The 14,637-nt window shown below is 39.1% G+C and overlaps 1 protein-coding gene across 5 annotated transcripts in view; it reads right to left on the reverse strand.

The window, feature by feature from the left end:
* rap1gap2a (RAP1 GTPase activating protein 2a) overlaps positions 1-14,637 on the reverse strand; it is a 61,896-nt gene that overhangs the window by 24,586 nt on the left and 22,673 nt on the right. For 2 of the 5 annotated variants that reach the window (XM_046390329.1, XM_046390326.1), the window contains exon 1: positions 9,681-10,663. The exons of 1 other annotated variant lie outside the window; for it this stretch is intronic. In XM_046390329.1, the coding sequence (XP_046246285.1) occupies positions 9,681-9,808 (128 nt within the window). In that variant the 5' untranslated portion in view covers positions 9,809-10,663. Of the gene's footprint in view, positions 1-9,680; positions 10,665-14,637 lie in introns of those variants that run through there. 2 more of the 5 variants (XM_046390327.1, XM_046390328.1) reach the window with 2 other exon arrangements.

Consider the following 14,637-nt stretch of genomic DNA (forward strand, 5'->3'; position numbering starts at 1 on the left):
AAACAGTATCAGATTAAGCTGTAGGCTACTAGCATACTAATGCTGGTTAACACATATACATGTTAACACAACACATGTTCTGCTAACGCTGCCACAATACAAGAAAATGAAATACTGCATAATACAACATTGTGCGATTCAACAGATTTCACTTGTGACAAAAACAATGATGATTAGTAGCTATTCAGAATCTTCAGCTCAGTTGCAGTTGCAGTCAGGTGCAACTTTATTGATCTCTGTAAGAGCAATTGTATACAGTAACTCAGCACCCACATCAACAGACAGAAAGACAGACACACACACACACACGCACAGTAAATAAGAAAAAATACAAAACTATTATGGCATTCAAATGATATAAGCCTAAAAAAATATAAAATTGGTAATAAATACATGAATAAATGACTATAAAGAAAGAAGACTCAAAAAGTCTTAATTCACTGCCCTCTATAGAGTAAACAAAGTATCTTTTATGCAGCGGCTGGTAAATGAGTGAGCAGGGGAATAATTTCTTACAAAGTCTTGGTTTTAGCAAATGTATAGTGATACATTGCAGTGCTGGTACATGTCTATTTTAACCAGCTTTTTCACTTTGTCTTCTTGTCCTTCCTCTATTTCCTTCTGTACTGTGCTACCTACTATCTGTCTGTCCTTAATATAAAGTCTGATCCACATGTAGAGGTAAGCAATGGATGTGATGTGAGCCAGTCAGCTGTCCAGCAGGAGAGTACAGGCATCCAAGACATGTACAAATATGCGGAGGGGTCGAGAGCACTAATTATGAGGCAGCCACACTCCAAGACATCGACTGTGTGCTGTGGGAACGCCAGGTCTGCCCTCTCTCTCTTTGGTGAGATATGAATAGATACAAAGATGACAGCAGATAAGACTGTCCAGCCAGACAACCTGAAATGTTCTCATTATCAATAAGAGGAAGAGGAACAGACGAATAGCAAGGGGATGATGAGGAGGAAACAGCATTTCTCAGAAGAGACATTGCTACTTTTATAAATGAATATATAAATTTGTACAAAAAAAAAATGGACCCACAAATTCAGGTCTGGGAACGAAAAGACTTTTCAAAAGAGAGGAAATGAATTTTGTTTGTGTGTGTAAGTGAGCTTTATTGAGTGCAAGAAAGAAAAAAACACTTTAACACCTCATAGAAACAGCACAATGACACACAAACCTAAACACACACTTTTTCATTATCACCCTCGCAAGGTCTTTATGTGACAGACTGAAACCTGTGTTAACAAGCACAAGCTAAGAAACCAAGTGGTTTGTGTGCACCATGTAGCGAAGCTTGTATTTTCCTATGCCATCAGTGCCTCTCCAGTACACACATGGTCTTATGGATTGTGTGTTTTTTTGACTGACCCATAATCAATACAGTTTTCAATTAAATAATATTTAGTTTTTCGGTCTCATAATATATTAAGTCTTATTCAACTTCAGGTTCAGCAGGAATTTGCATTACCATATTTAAGTTTCTTCCTCACAAAAACATTGGCTGTGTTGAATCTTGAAGCAAAATTAATCTACAGAAAGAATGAGAAGTGAAATCACTTTTGTACTTTCAACACGAAGGCCACCTACCATGCATATCTCTGAGACACACACACATGCACACCAACACACACACACACACACACTGTATCTTTGACACAGGATTTATTATCCAAACATTAAGGGCAAACACTACAATCTAGTAAAAGGTTATGTACTGCAGCTTTTGTCTTACCTTTGAAATGTCAGTGTTGTTTTCTGTCTCGCTTCACAAATGGTTCCAAGAGACCTCTTATAGACATTTACATGTACTCAACAACAGGGAGACACTGATAAAGGCTATGGGCAGATGTTTGTTTCTTTGTCTGCAGTTCTGCTTTATGTAATCAGTCACACTGCATTTGGATGGCCTGGCAATACTGATAGTCAGATTACAATTAGGAGACTATACTTTAGTAGGTGCATAAACACATGCAGCCTTTTGATCTTGCAAACACCTGATCAACAGATCAATCTGAATATAGTGAAAGCACGTGATCAGAAGGGATTTAATTCTGTTCAACAGATTAAAAGGTGCAATTTAATGCTCTTTTCGATTACTTTCTCTTTTCATACACTCTGCTCTGCAAGGACATCCTCTGGATGTAATTCATCTATAATATGTTCCTTTATAAAGATGCAAAGCTCTCTCTTCTTTTTTTTAAACCTATTTTTATTTTGTCATTTGTAAAAGGTCTCTCCCTAAAAAAGGTTTTAACATAGACTTAATTAGATATTTGTGAGTGTTAACATTGCCCTTTTTATAGTCAGTAGGTCTAAGAGATTTTTGTTCTCTGACACAATACTGCATTGCAGGGAAAAATGTAGTCGCCTGGCATCACTCTCTCTGTCACATCACTGAAAATGCCATAAATCCTATCTAATCCTATTCATTTTCTGGGACCCACTTCCTCTTTATCATTGCCCAATCTCACCCAGTCTCACAGACTTGAGTTGAAGGAAAAAAAACAGAGTTAAGCATCTGACAGATGACACTGAATACTTCTCTTCTCAACCATCTCTGCCACTTCAGACTAGCTGATAACCACACCAGGGCAGAGGAGTCTGAAAGAAAGGGAGAGAGATACGAAGACAGAGGGAGAGGTGGAGAATGAATGGATGTCAGACAGATAGCTGGAAGAGAGAAAGCTAGAGAGCAAAGTACACTAAGAGAGAGATAGAGAGAGAGAATAAATGAATCTCTGCAGACTAAAAATAGCGCTCTCAATCCCTAGTGCAGAGCTGGGTAAATAGGGCTGTCTTGGGTGGGTCTCTGGACACTTGTTAGAGACTACACCATCTCATCCGTTACATCCCAAGACAAAGATGAGTGTCACACCCATGTACACAAACCCACACATGCACAAATAAAGATAGACAGCAAAGTGCAATCAAATGTCTGCATGTGCTTGTGTGTGTGTAGCTACTAATCACAAAAGAAGTGAAACGCACGAGAGAAACAAGAGGAAGTCAAAAAAAAGGGGAAAAAAGGTGGTGGGGGTGGGAGGGTGGAAATACAAGTGAGTCAGTGAATAAAACGCAGTTGTGTTAAACACCAGCAGGAGGAGGAGGATTTGACAGAGGAGGGAAGGGACTACAAGACAGGGAAAAACTGTGTAAGGTGGTCACAAACAGCAACAAGAAAAACTTAAAAACCTCAGCTCTGTTTGACAATGATGATGAGCAAATATTCAGAATCTTCAATCAGTCTGCTGTAGGATGACTGTGGTAGACCCCACCTTGCCAAAACCAGGAAAAAGGAATGTTAGCCTTGTTACATGCATCTAGCGGTTTTCCATGTTTGATGTGTGTGGAGTGGCAGCCCTCCCAGTGGACACCCGACCCCGTCCACTCAGAACTAGCCCAGAGTCTCGTTACTGTGGGAACTACAGCTCATGATGTGTTGGCACCACCATAACAAAGCACAAACCCAGAGAATACAGACTCAGTGCTTGACTCATATAGTTAGCTCACAGGCCTTCAGAACTAACTTTCCCCATTACTCAACACTCTGATAAACAGTAACGTAAAATGTATAACAACACTCCAGTCACCACATAGCAACTGTAAGACAGAGCAGGTCTGTCAAATATTTAGGCTAACATTAGCTCCTGTCTCCTCTTTTATTGGGTTTGGGGAATGTAAATTCCAGCAACCCCAGACTAACATCTTATCCCATCTCAGTTGGCAGAGTGAGTTTAAGAAATGCTATTGTGCATTTTGTCAAGCTACAAATGTATAACATTTGTGCAATTCACATACATCATATCAATATTTCTACAATATGTACACTATAATATTGAATTCAGATTACAAGTATGTGAGCTGACTTTGAATAATAACGAAAGTAATCATTAGTTGCAGCCCTAAACTACATTGGTTAGTGCTCATTTAAAATTCTTCTCCTGTAATATTAAGTTGAAATACTGTTTGACAGACACATTGAGGGAAAACTGTGTTCCTTTTTTCCATGTATTTTATATGGATCATCAAATGGTGTGTATGACTTTTTGTCTTATGCAAGATTTAAAACAATATCATGTATGGAACAAATATTTCCAGGGTTCCTGTTTTTAAATGAGGTCAGCTGGAAGCAAAAAACAAGAGATAAGCTTCTCAACCTGCATTACCATTCAGATCAAAGGGAATTCTTTTTAGAAATCAATATATTTCAAGTGGTAAATCTGTCACTGTGCACAAACAGAAAGCTTGGGCGTGGCAACAGAAGCAAATGGTCCCACCAGTTGATTTTTTACCGTGTTAGTTTTATCTTTTCTGTTTGTAATCAAATTAGACTGAATCAATATAAGTACAAAATAACAGAGATGCTTTGTATTGTATTCATGTATGTTTGTCTGTATCATTTCCATTTACTGGACCACTACCTGTAACATGGCTGGCACTGGGTATGAAGAGTTTTAGCTGTGACTGGCAGCTAGTGTTTAACAAAGAAGAGATCCACCATTACTGGGCAATGTTTGTTTAAAAAATATAGAAGTGTTGCAGTGCAAGCCATGCTCTTCAAAGGGAGCAAATTACATCACCTTTCTGCTGGTATGCTTTGCAGAGGTTCCTGGAACATCTCCACATAAAGGACCCTCAAACAGATATAGAATAGACCACTGACAAATGTTTGATGAGATTTTCTCTTAAGAGACTGCAACTGAGATACCTAAATAACTGTCAAATCAAATCACTTTGTCTGCTCCAAAGGGAAATCTGATGTACAGACAGGATCTAAAACAGAAAAGCAAAGCAAACTGTACAACTGGGGCAATCACACAAAACTCTAAGACCACAAAATCATTAAAACAACTATGTAATGAAAAAGAGAAAAAAACGATCATATAAAAAGAAAATATAATAATATAATATCTTCAAAATAAAAAAATGACAAAAAGAGGCCAAGAGGTCAACTCTTAATGTGCATATGGCTTTGGATGTTTGCAGTATCAAAAGGCATCCTAACAAGGTCAACATTCAGGCTTTCCTTGCAGGCATTCTGTAGCAGTGACCTGAAGGCAAGAGCTCAAACTGTCTGTGCAGGACAATCTATGAAAGTGCCTGCTGTAAATATCTCTCAGCAGGGTCTGACTCACCCTAACAACTGTCTCTTGCCACATTGAGAAGCCTTGTCTTTCTGTCTGTGTAAAGATGCCCATGCCAGACAGATAAATACGCTTAGTAAATTTTCTATAAGACAATCATTTTCCATTTCCTAAGGATGAGACGATGCTGCATCACCTCCCAAATTGATTTTGAAATACTGTCTCTTGTCCAGAAAAGTGTCAAATATTTGTTCCACAAGCTTGAGCAACTGCATTGGCACTTGTCGTATAGACAGCTCCACTCCCTTAATAACAGTCATTGTAGCAGCGAGGACCACTTTCTGAACTCTATACTTGTGTACTTAGGTTTTGTAACATTTAACAGGATGACAGAAAGTCCTCCTCCTCAGGCCGGTGATCTTATTTCATCCCGTCCGTGTAGGCTGACTAACAACCGAATCATCAACACATTTTATTACGTGTCTGTTCTCATCATTACTTTGACAGTTGCTTTTAAATGAATAATACAGAAGGTGAGGAAGACCTTGTCGAGACCTGAGGAAAGATTCGATTTAAAGGCAGTCCGCCTACAGTCACTGAAACTTGTTGGTTAAAGGAATAGGAATTCAACTAAGAATGAATGTTACAGCTAGTCTGATAACAAAATTCTGCCTATAGTGCCTCTAAAGCTCACTGATCAAAACATTATATTTTGATTGTTAAATCCACACAGAAATTGAGGCAGACCAGCTGTTTTCACTCTTTGTGTTAAGATAAGCTAGCCAACTGAACGTCATATTTACTGCTGAGATTAGAGAGTGATATCAATGTTTTCGTCTGAACTTTAAAGCAATATAAATACATTTATTTAAAATCCAGCGTGCATGTTAAAATCAAGGCTCTTCATTTAAATGCTTGTGTGGGAAATTTTTTGATTCTGGACTTCAGTGTCCATGAAACCAGCAGAGAGGTAGCACAGAGAGTGTAATTCGGTGCTATTTAGATTTAAAAGATTGCCTTGATTTATTTTTTCTTTATTTTTTTGACAGTTGCAAAATAAAACTCAAATGACCCTGATAAACAGATGAAATACTAAAGAAACATAAAAAGGGTTTTTGCTAAATTACTGTGATGAATCAGGCTGACTCCATATTAAAATCCACTAAAAGGAATTTGATCATTTAAAGGGACATCCCTAATTTAAAACAGTCCATGAAAGATTTGAATTGTAAAAGAAAAATGATTTTCATAACCCATCATAGCCTCAGTCTTCATATTGTTAACACATGAGGGCAACAGACAAGAACAAGACCGAAGTACAGAATGTATTCTGATATAATAAATGTATTTATTGCGTTAAACTACTGTAATGTACTAATTTACATTACAGGCCTCATCAACAGGAGGTATTGTACAAGTTCGGTCATAAAAAAATGCTAATGAAATATTGCAAGTTGCAAAACAGATGCATTTTTTTAATGTATGCATGTCATAATAAAGGTTTTAAGTCTTAGAGGTTGACAACAGAGTGTGTGAACAGAAAGCCCCATGCTGTGGTTATTGATTAGGTCTTAAAAACACTCTGGCATCATAAATTAGTCTGTCTTCTCCCTCTTTCCTCTTAAACATACGTACATAATCACACATACTCTCTTTTCTCTGTATAATCCACCAATTGCACCACGACACCACAAACCAACTGGAAAATGTCACCACAACTATATGCACACTTAGCTACACACAGTGGGACAAATATCTCATACACAAGTACACACACACACACACACACACACACACACACACACACACATACAAAACAGGTCTGCAGCTGGAGATAAATGAGCTGTGGAGGACATTAATGCTTGGAGGGGTAATATAAACATTCAGATACAAGCAGTAGACCTCATGCTGTTCAACTTAATGGAGGGCAAATATACATTATGGCTCTATCAGTGCAGACCTGAGAGGAAGATACAGTCAAGGAGCAAGACTGCTGTCTGTTCATGTGTGGGTTGCTTGCATGTGTGGAAAGTCAAAAAATGTGAACAAAAATCACATCTTTAAATTGTTTGTTAGTTGCAAAGTCAGATGATGTAAAAACAGTCTATGCAAAGTGTTTCCTGCTCATCTCTAGTAAAAAACAATCAGTCTGTAAAGTGCTTTTCCTTGTATTCAAGGAATATTGTATGCTTCAAGGACATGAAATACCCTGCCACAATGGTGATAGAGGTCAAAAGAGTAAAATATCAACTTAACTCAGAAAAATGCATCTTAAAATTGTCAGTGATGGTGCCTGAACTGTTATGTGATAGAAGCAAAGCAACAGGAATGACAGCAGTAGAATGTTGTTGTAGCAGCGCTTCAGGCTATTTTTGCTGTCCAGACACGATTGTATGTTTGTCATTAGATAGTAACACACAAAATCAAAATCCCAAATCACTCAGAGAGCATGGGTAAAACACGCAATAAAGGTGCTCCTGTCAAAAGAATGAGTACTTATGTGCATTTTTGTTTATCTGTGTGGCAATATGTTAATGTTGCATTCACTGACAATCATAGCAACCAGACAGGGCTGGATTAATCCACTAGATGGCTGTAGGGCAAAAAGAAACTGTTGTGGTCTCACTGACTGGACTGTCCCATAGACCCCATTGAAGGGAAATCTCAATGCTTCAGCACACCAAGACATTTTGACAATGCAATGCTTCCAACTTTGTGGCAACAGTTTGGGGAAGACCATTTTCTATTTCAGCATGACTGAGCCCCAGTGCCCAAAGCACTGTAATGGTCAGGTGTTCCAATACTTTGGTCTACATAGTGTATTTTGCCTCAAGTCACAAAACTACACATCTATTATATACTGGTAAACAACCATGTTTCCAGGTTGTTGTCAATTAATTTATGGTAATTTAATTTAAGATTTATTTGGGAATGTGCATGATGTAAGTGTACTATCAACTAAAACGATAAAGATTTGGCTCCTTATATATACATGGGGTCAGTATAAAATGATATTGCAGTTCTACATAATTTTAAGTTAACATGTGTTTCAGTGCTGCACATTATATTTAAACTACTGTCTATTACAATTACACAAATTATCTGTCACACAGTGAACCTGCAGCTCTTAGGGGGCAGTCACTCAACTTGTGTGGTAGCTTATCCAGCCTTGCCTCCAGGGGTTAATTTTACACTGTCTGTAACTAAATTATATATTTATACACACACACACACACACACACACACACACACATAAACATACAGAGGTCAGATAAACTTATCAGCATTTCCAAAGTGAGTTACAGTCTATTTTCATGTAGCCTATTTTGGTCCAGGCTATTGGAGCATATCAGATGTTCACAAACACACATGCACCTAAACAAGACCACAGTGTACATACATTCATGACCACAATAACACTAAATAGGCAACCTTCTGCTCAGATTGTAGTTTAACTGTATGTTTATCGCTTCTCATATTAGTTCCACCAAAACAGGTCTGCCCAGGGACAGGCTCAGTCAGGGGGGTGTTGGCAGTCTCGACCCTGCCAACCTCGTAAGCTGTTTGTTACCAGCTGGGATATTCCCAGGGGTCTTATTGACTGCACTCACCTGAGGTAGTATTAGCAGTAAGATGATCTGGACACAATATAGCATACAGTAAAAAAAAAAAAAAAATCTCACAGGTGAATTGGAGCGGCAATTTCTTTTTTTGTCCTTTCATGAATCTGCTTAAGGGTCCTTCACATATATAATCCTCAGAAATTTGACTTGTAAATAGACCACTGTTGTTGCTTTCACTCTAGCCTTCATAGACCATCATAAATTTATTTAGTTACCTGCTTGATTTTTCTGTTTACAGCAGGCGTGTGGGCAGTAAAGCTTGGTACTGTATTTCTTTGTAGCAGTTTGCAGCTCACCTACTGAACTCTCAGCTGGTTCACCAAGCATGCAAAAGGAGTTTCATCAGCATTCCAGGCATCAACAAGTGTCCATTGATGCTTATGTGCACTGCAAGAACTATTAAAAACCGGACATAGAAAGACACAAATAGATGAGCGAATGACCTTTGCTCTGCACCTTTTCCTTTTCATTCGACACATATCTCATTCTAACACTTCACATCCACTTCACTCTTTTTTTCCCCCACGTTCCACTCTCTCTGCACCGCAGCTTTGCTTCTCTCCTCTATTCTCTCTGTCCATCTCGTTTGCTCTTCAAAGGTACGCTGAACACACCTCTATTCACCCACAATCCTCAATAGCTCTCGCTCACTCTCCCGTCTGTCATTTCCACTGACTGAGTTACACACACACACAAGTGCATTCAGCAAGACACACACTCACACAGAAAGCACACTAATAAAAAGGACCTATTATAAAGCTGCATATGCAAACTCACTGAACCATAAAGAGTGCAAAGTTCCCCATGCCCCTGGAACAGCAAAGACATTACAAGCTAATAAAGTTTTCTTCAAAATACCAGCTCAACACTGCACTGCAGACTCTGCTTGTCCTTAAGTCATGCATTATATACTCAGCCTGCCTGCCTCATTAGATGACACAACTGTTTAAACTTCACCCACCCTTCGGTCTCCTCTTTGTCTCTCTCCTTCTCCTTGGCCTTGCGAGACTTGTGCAGAAGTCCGATCAGAATCACTGCGGCCCGAATGCCAGCCTTTTTGTTGTGAAAGCGTCCTCCGGTCTGAGACATGCTGGATTCTTCTGCAGGTGCCAGTAGGGGTTCAGGTGATAGCTGGTCCAAGGTCAGGCCAGCTCCAGAGTCTCTGGGGTGCAGGACCTGCTTTGCTGTTGCTTTGCGGGGCTCCAGTGTGACCGTAGATGTCTCAGAATTGGTTCTGTGTGCCTTTTCAGAAAGGTGGCAAGTTTCTGCCAAAAGAAAGTACCTGTACCTGTTGATTTCTGACCCTGGATTGGCAGTCCAATGCCTCTCAGCCAGTCAGAAGTTCAAGTGTAAAGCTGACTATGATCCAAAAGTTAAAGATTCAGGAGACACTTTCGTTTTGGCACGTTGTCAGATCCAGTTAAATCTCTGTTGTACCTGGGATCGTGAAGCATTTCTTATATTCCCAGAGATGCAGCATGGCACTGTTGGCTTACAGCTCAAGGTGAACTTTTAGCTGCATTCCCTGCTTCTACAGGAAATCTGTGCATCGTAGCTCCATAACACATCACAGTCCCTGATGAGAGGATGAATAGTTCCGCAACTGACAGCCTCGAAGGCAGACACACAGTGGTGCTGCATCTCTCTGTCTCCCTACTTCAACCTTCCTACCTATTCCTCTAACATGCTCTGTTTCTTCTCCCTCTGTCTGCTGCTGCTTTGCTACCTCCTTCCTGACTGCTGAGTCCTTCCCTCCTCCATCTGATTGGCTGGAGTTTGTGGAGGGACCGCCTCCTCTTCCTCCTCCTCTACCATATGCTTCCCTCTATCTCTCCTTTTCCCATGTTTCTAGTTGTTAATAATTTTATATTAATCTCTCTGACCTTGTTCTATCTACACTTGATTTTATGATTTCATTTCAAGGCACACACTTGCACACCAACACACCCCATCTCATTCTCTCTCTCTCTCTCTCACACACACACACACGCACGCACACACGCACACACATATACACACGCACACGCACACACAGTGTCCCTCTGTGTGAAATCTCAATTCAAAACAGGCTTATCAGCCTATTGCCTGCTGTGTTGTTACCAAAGACATTGGAAGTGAAATGTAACCTCACAAAATGAAAGGAGATGAAATCAAATCACATGAAAAAAAATATAATTTTACCACATTTCACATGCTTCCATGCACATACACACGTGAAAATACATAACACATTTTTTCACACTGCATTTTTTGTTCTTTGCCTCCTATTATCCTGATGTGCCAAACCTTTTCTTCAGTTTACTCGTCTCCTATTTGTATTCCTCCCACTAACAAACAGTCTGCGTGCGTCTTGTTTTTCTAATATACTGTCTACTACTCCAGTGTTTCTCTTCTGTTCCAACCAGAGCCAGTTTCCTCTTCAGTTACAGTTCAGTAAACAAAGCTAATGTAGTCATCTTCCCAGAATATATTGATCTAAAATGTTCTGTTCCCATCTAGGGCCACCTGTTCTTCTTCCCCCTCTGTCAGGGAGCTAACAGCCCATTGACTGAATGAGTGAGTGAATGGATGGATGGCTAATAGGCAGAAGAGTTGTATTAATTTCAGAAGCCTTAGGTGGCATTATTTAATGCTTGTTTTTTTTCTACACACTATCTTCACCCATTTTCTTCCTTTAATCAAGGTGGTTTATCATGTAGCCGTTGGATTGTTTAGTCCTTTTTAGTCATTTGATTATTGTGTGACAGTCTGGTTAATTTCCCAGTAAAGGAAAAATTCAACATTCTGGGGATAAATATGATCATCAATGTCCCAAGATCTAGATGAGAAGAATGATGACTTCCATGTCTGTCCTATTAAAGGACAGTATTAATTAGTGAACTTGAAAGACAGACAGAGTCAATCCAGCTGTTTTTCTGTTGTTCTCTTGTTTTTTTTTTTTTTCTGTCTTTATGGTAAGCAAACCGTCTTCTGGCTTCATAATTAACAAACAGACATGAGAGTGGTATTGCTAGTCTCATCTAACTTGAGGCAAGAAAATAAAAAAAGTGTCTTTGATATCCCTAAATGTCAAACCATTCTTTAAGCATTATTAGAAACAAACAAGTTTATAATAGATGCACCCTTGGTGTTTTCTGTGGAACACAAACTGCATATTCACTCATTAGAGTATGACCAGAAACTGCAACATGTTTGCACACCATTTAGAGTGTAATGAGGCTCTGATTTGTTACCTTTCATCCATTTCATTAAAGAGCTTCACAGCTGTTTCTACCCTGATTTCCTCATGTTTCTAATGAGTTTGTATTTGAAAAGGTTGGGCCATGAAACAATCCCAGCTTAAAACATAAACTTTCAGTTTCAGGCAAAAATAAATGTGAATTATGACATTCTCACATGGCAGCAAAGATAAAACTCAGCAGACAGACAAGGACACAGACATAAACATATATTAAGTGACATAAAAGCCTGATGCAGCAGATAAACACACAGTGAATCACAGTGAACGTCTGGTACAGCTGAGTGAGTGTAGTGACAATAAGCATTCCAGACTCCTTGTGTAGAAGATAATTAGACAAACGCATCATTCAAAACGAGAGACAAAGACATCTCAGTAGATGTTTTAGTAATTGTCCACCAGCAGCCAGGGAATAGATGAAGCCAGGAAAACAGCAGCAACAAACACAGCAATTAAATGCAAGGTCTCATTTCTCTCATCATGCTGTGCTCTTCCTGTGTGTGATCAGTGCCATAGCAACCGGACAGCTGCCAGAGAATCTGCCCAAAGGACCCCCAAGACTGAGTCCCAACAAATCCCTCAGTAGATTTTCAGTTACAGCCCTTTGTGGGATTCCAAAAACTGCGGTTTATGATTTTTGATTGACACAATCGAAATGGTCACAATTTTCTCAATCAAAAAACGGCTGAGGATTCCAGGTCTTGTTTGGGGGCAACCAAACACACTGGGCTCTGAAATACCCCCAGGAGATGGCCTGTAAAAAACATATACATGCACACACACACCCATCCCTCACACCCACACTCGACCATTTCACTAGGGTCTTGTTGTGCGTCATCAAGGGGAGAAATGAAACACCTGTATCTATTCACTTCCAGTAGCACAAACACTACTCACTTTTTTTTGGAAAATAGAACTTATTATATTTCTTTTGTTTTGTGTTGCAGCACTGAAATTACTCTGTGACAGCCAACCGTGAAGCTAAATGGCATGTTGGTTTTAAAATGGAAAAGTTTTGAAAATTAACACTTGTTGTGTCTGCATGTACATTTACAAACTGTCTCTTTCTGTTTCTCTTGATTGCATGCACACACACATGCACACACGCACACACACGCATACAAACACACATTTGTGTGTGTGTGTCTCATGGTGCCAAGCAGCCTTTCTTGTCACTTCTCAGCTTCTCAAGTGTCTCCCAAACAAACAGATGCCAGTCCACCAACGTCACCTCTCTTTGCAGCTCATCCTATTATGGGACACACAGACATACACACACACACACACACACACTCAGTCATGTTTCCATCACTTTTGGAAACAGGAATAGAAAATAAATGTAAACTAGTAAAAATAAGATAAAGATGTGTTAAAATTTCGACAGAATGGGTCAAAGTTAAAATGTAAAATAAGATGGATAATAACAACCATTTTGATAATAATCAGAAAAAAAATGTTCAAGTAATGATGAAAATAAAATACAGAGGAACATAGATGGAATACAAAAAATACTCAATAATAATAATTAAAATAAAGTTAAAACTATTACATGTAGAATGGATTAAAATAAGCACGACACAAAATTTTAAAAGTAGTGCAACAGTGCAGTAGTACACACATGTGAAACAAGACGCAAACAAGCTTCAAGCCTGTAAACGGAAGGTCATGCTTAATGCCTGAACGCTATTGGTCACCAATATCAAACAGTGCACTTAAGTCTGAGCAGATAACAGTTGAGACCTTCATCAGTGTTTGGTCTGGAATGTGTGTGTGCACGTGTGTGGGAGTTTCTGGAGATGTGTGCTTCCACGCATTCAGCTCCAACATACAGTAACTGTTACTGATCCAGGCAGAAACAAGTGTTCGTTGTTTACCAAGAAACAACAAGGTTCAAATGGAAATGGCAAACGTGCCGTAAATAAGAGATTAATTCTGAAATGTCGTGTTGTAACATAAATCACTCGACGAGTCCTGAACATAAACACAAGAAAATGTCAGCTCTCCCTATCTTTCAGCAGGTTACTGCCAAACATACTGTATGTATGTGCTTTGGACATGAGAGCTGCACCAACTGAGCTTACACGTGTTTCAAAAAAATCACCTTCAAGTGTTGGTATTTCAGACAAAATGACTGTGTATACAAGGCTTTTCTCTCTTTTTTACCTGCTTTGATTGCTTTCTGAACAGTATCTGCTCTGTGTTTTGGATCCAGTATGTGACTGGTTTATTAAAATGTGGTTAGTCTTCATGTACCGAGGCTCTGTTTGTCATGTCAGTACTAGCTGGTGAAAGAAAACCCTCCCTTTAGGAGTTTGTGCCTGTGCCAATGAAGTTAAATTTGCCTTTGTTGTCATGAAATTAAACAGCTATTTTACCACTTTAATTCCATCTATGTCCTTGAAATCCTCATTTTGTTTGTTTGGCTTTTCACACTTGTTTTCTTCTCTCCTAACATTTCTTTCCTTTTATTCCCTCCCACCTCTCTCCTTCTCTTTTCTTATCAATGGTTCTACAAAGTAAACTGTGACAGATTACAAAAATGTAATTACAATAGTCAGAAATTGTTCTGCAGGATCAACAGTGACAGGATAAAAGAAAAGCTACATTTTGAATTTATATTTATATGTTATATTTACATACAGGAGGCAACGACTTTGACCGACCAACCTATTTCACATCT

This window comes from Scatophagus argus, chromosome 5 (assembly GCF_020382885.2).
Source record: "Scatophagus argus isolate fScaArg1 chromosome 5, fScaArg1.pri, whole genome shotgun sequence".
NCBI lineage: Eukaryota > Metazoa > Chordata > Actinopteri > Scatophagidae > Scatophagus > Scatophagus argus.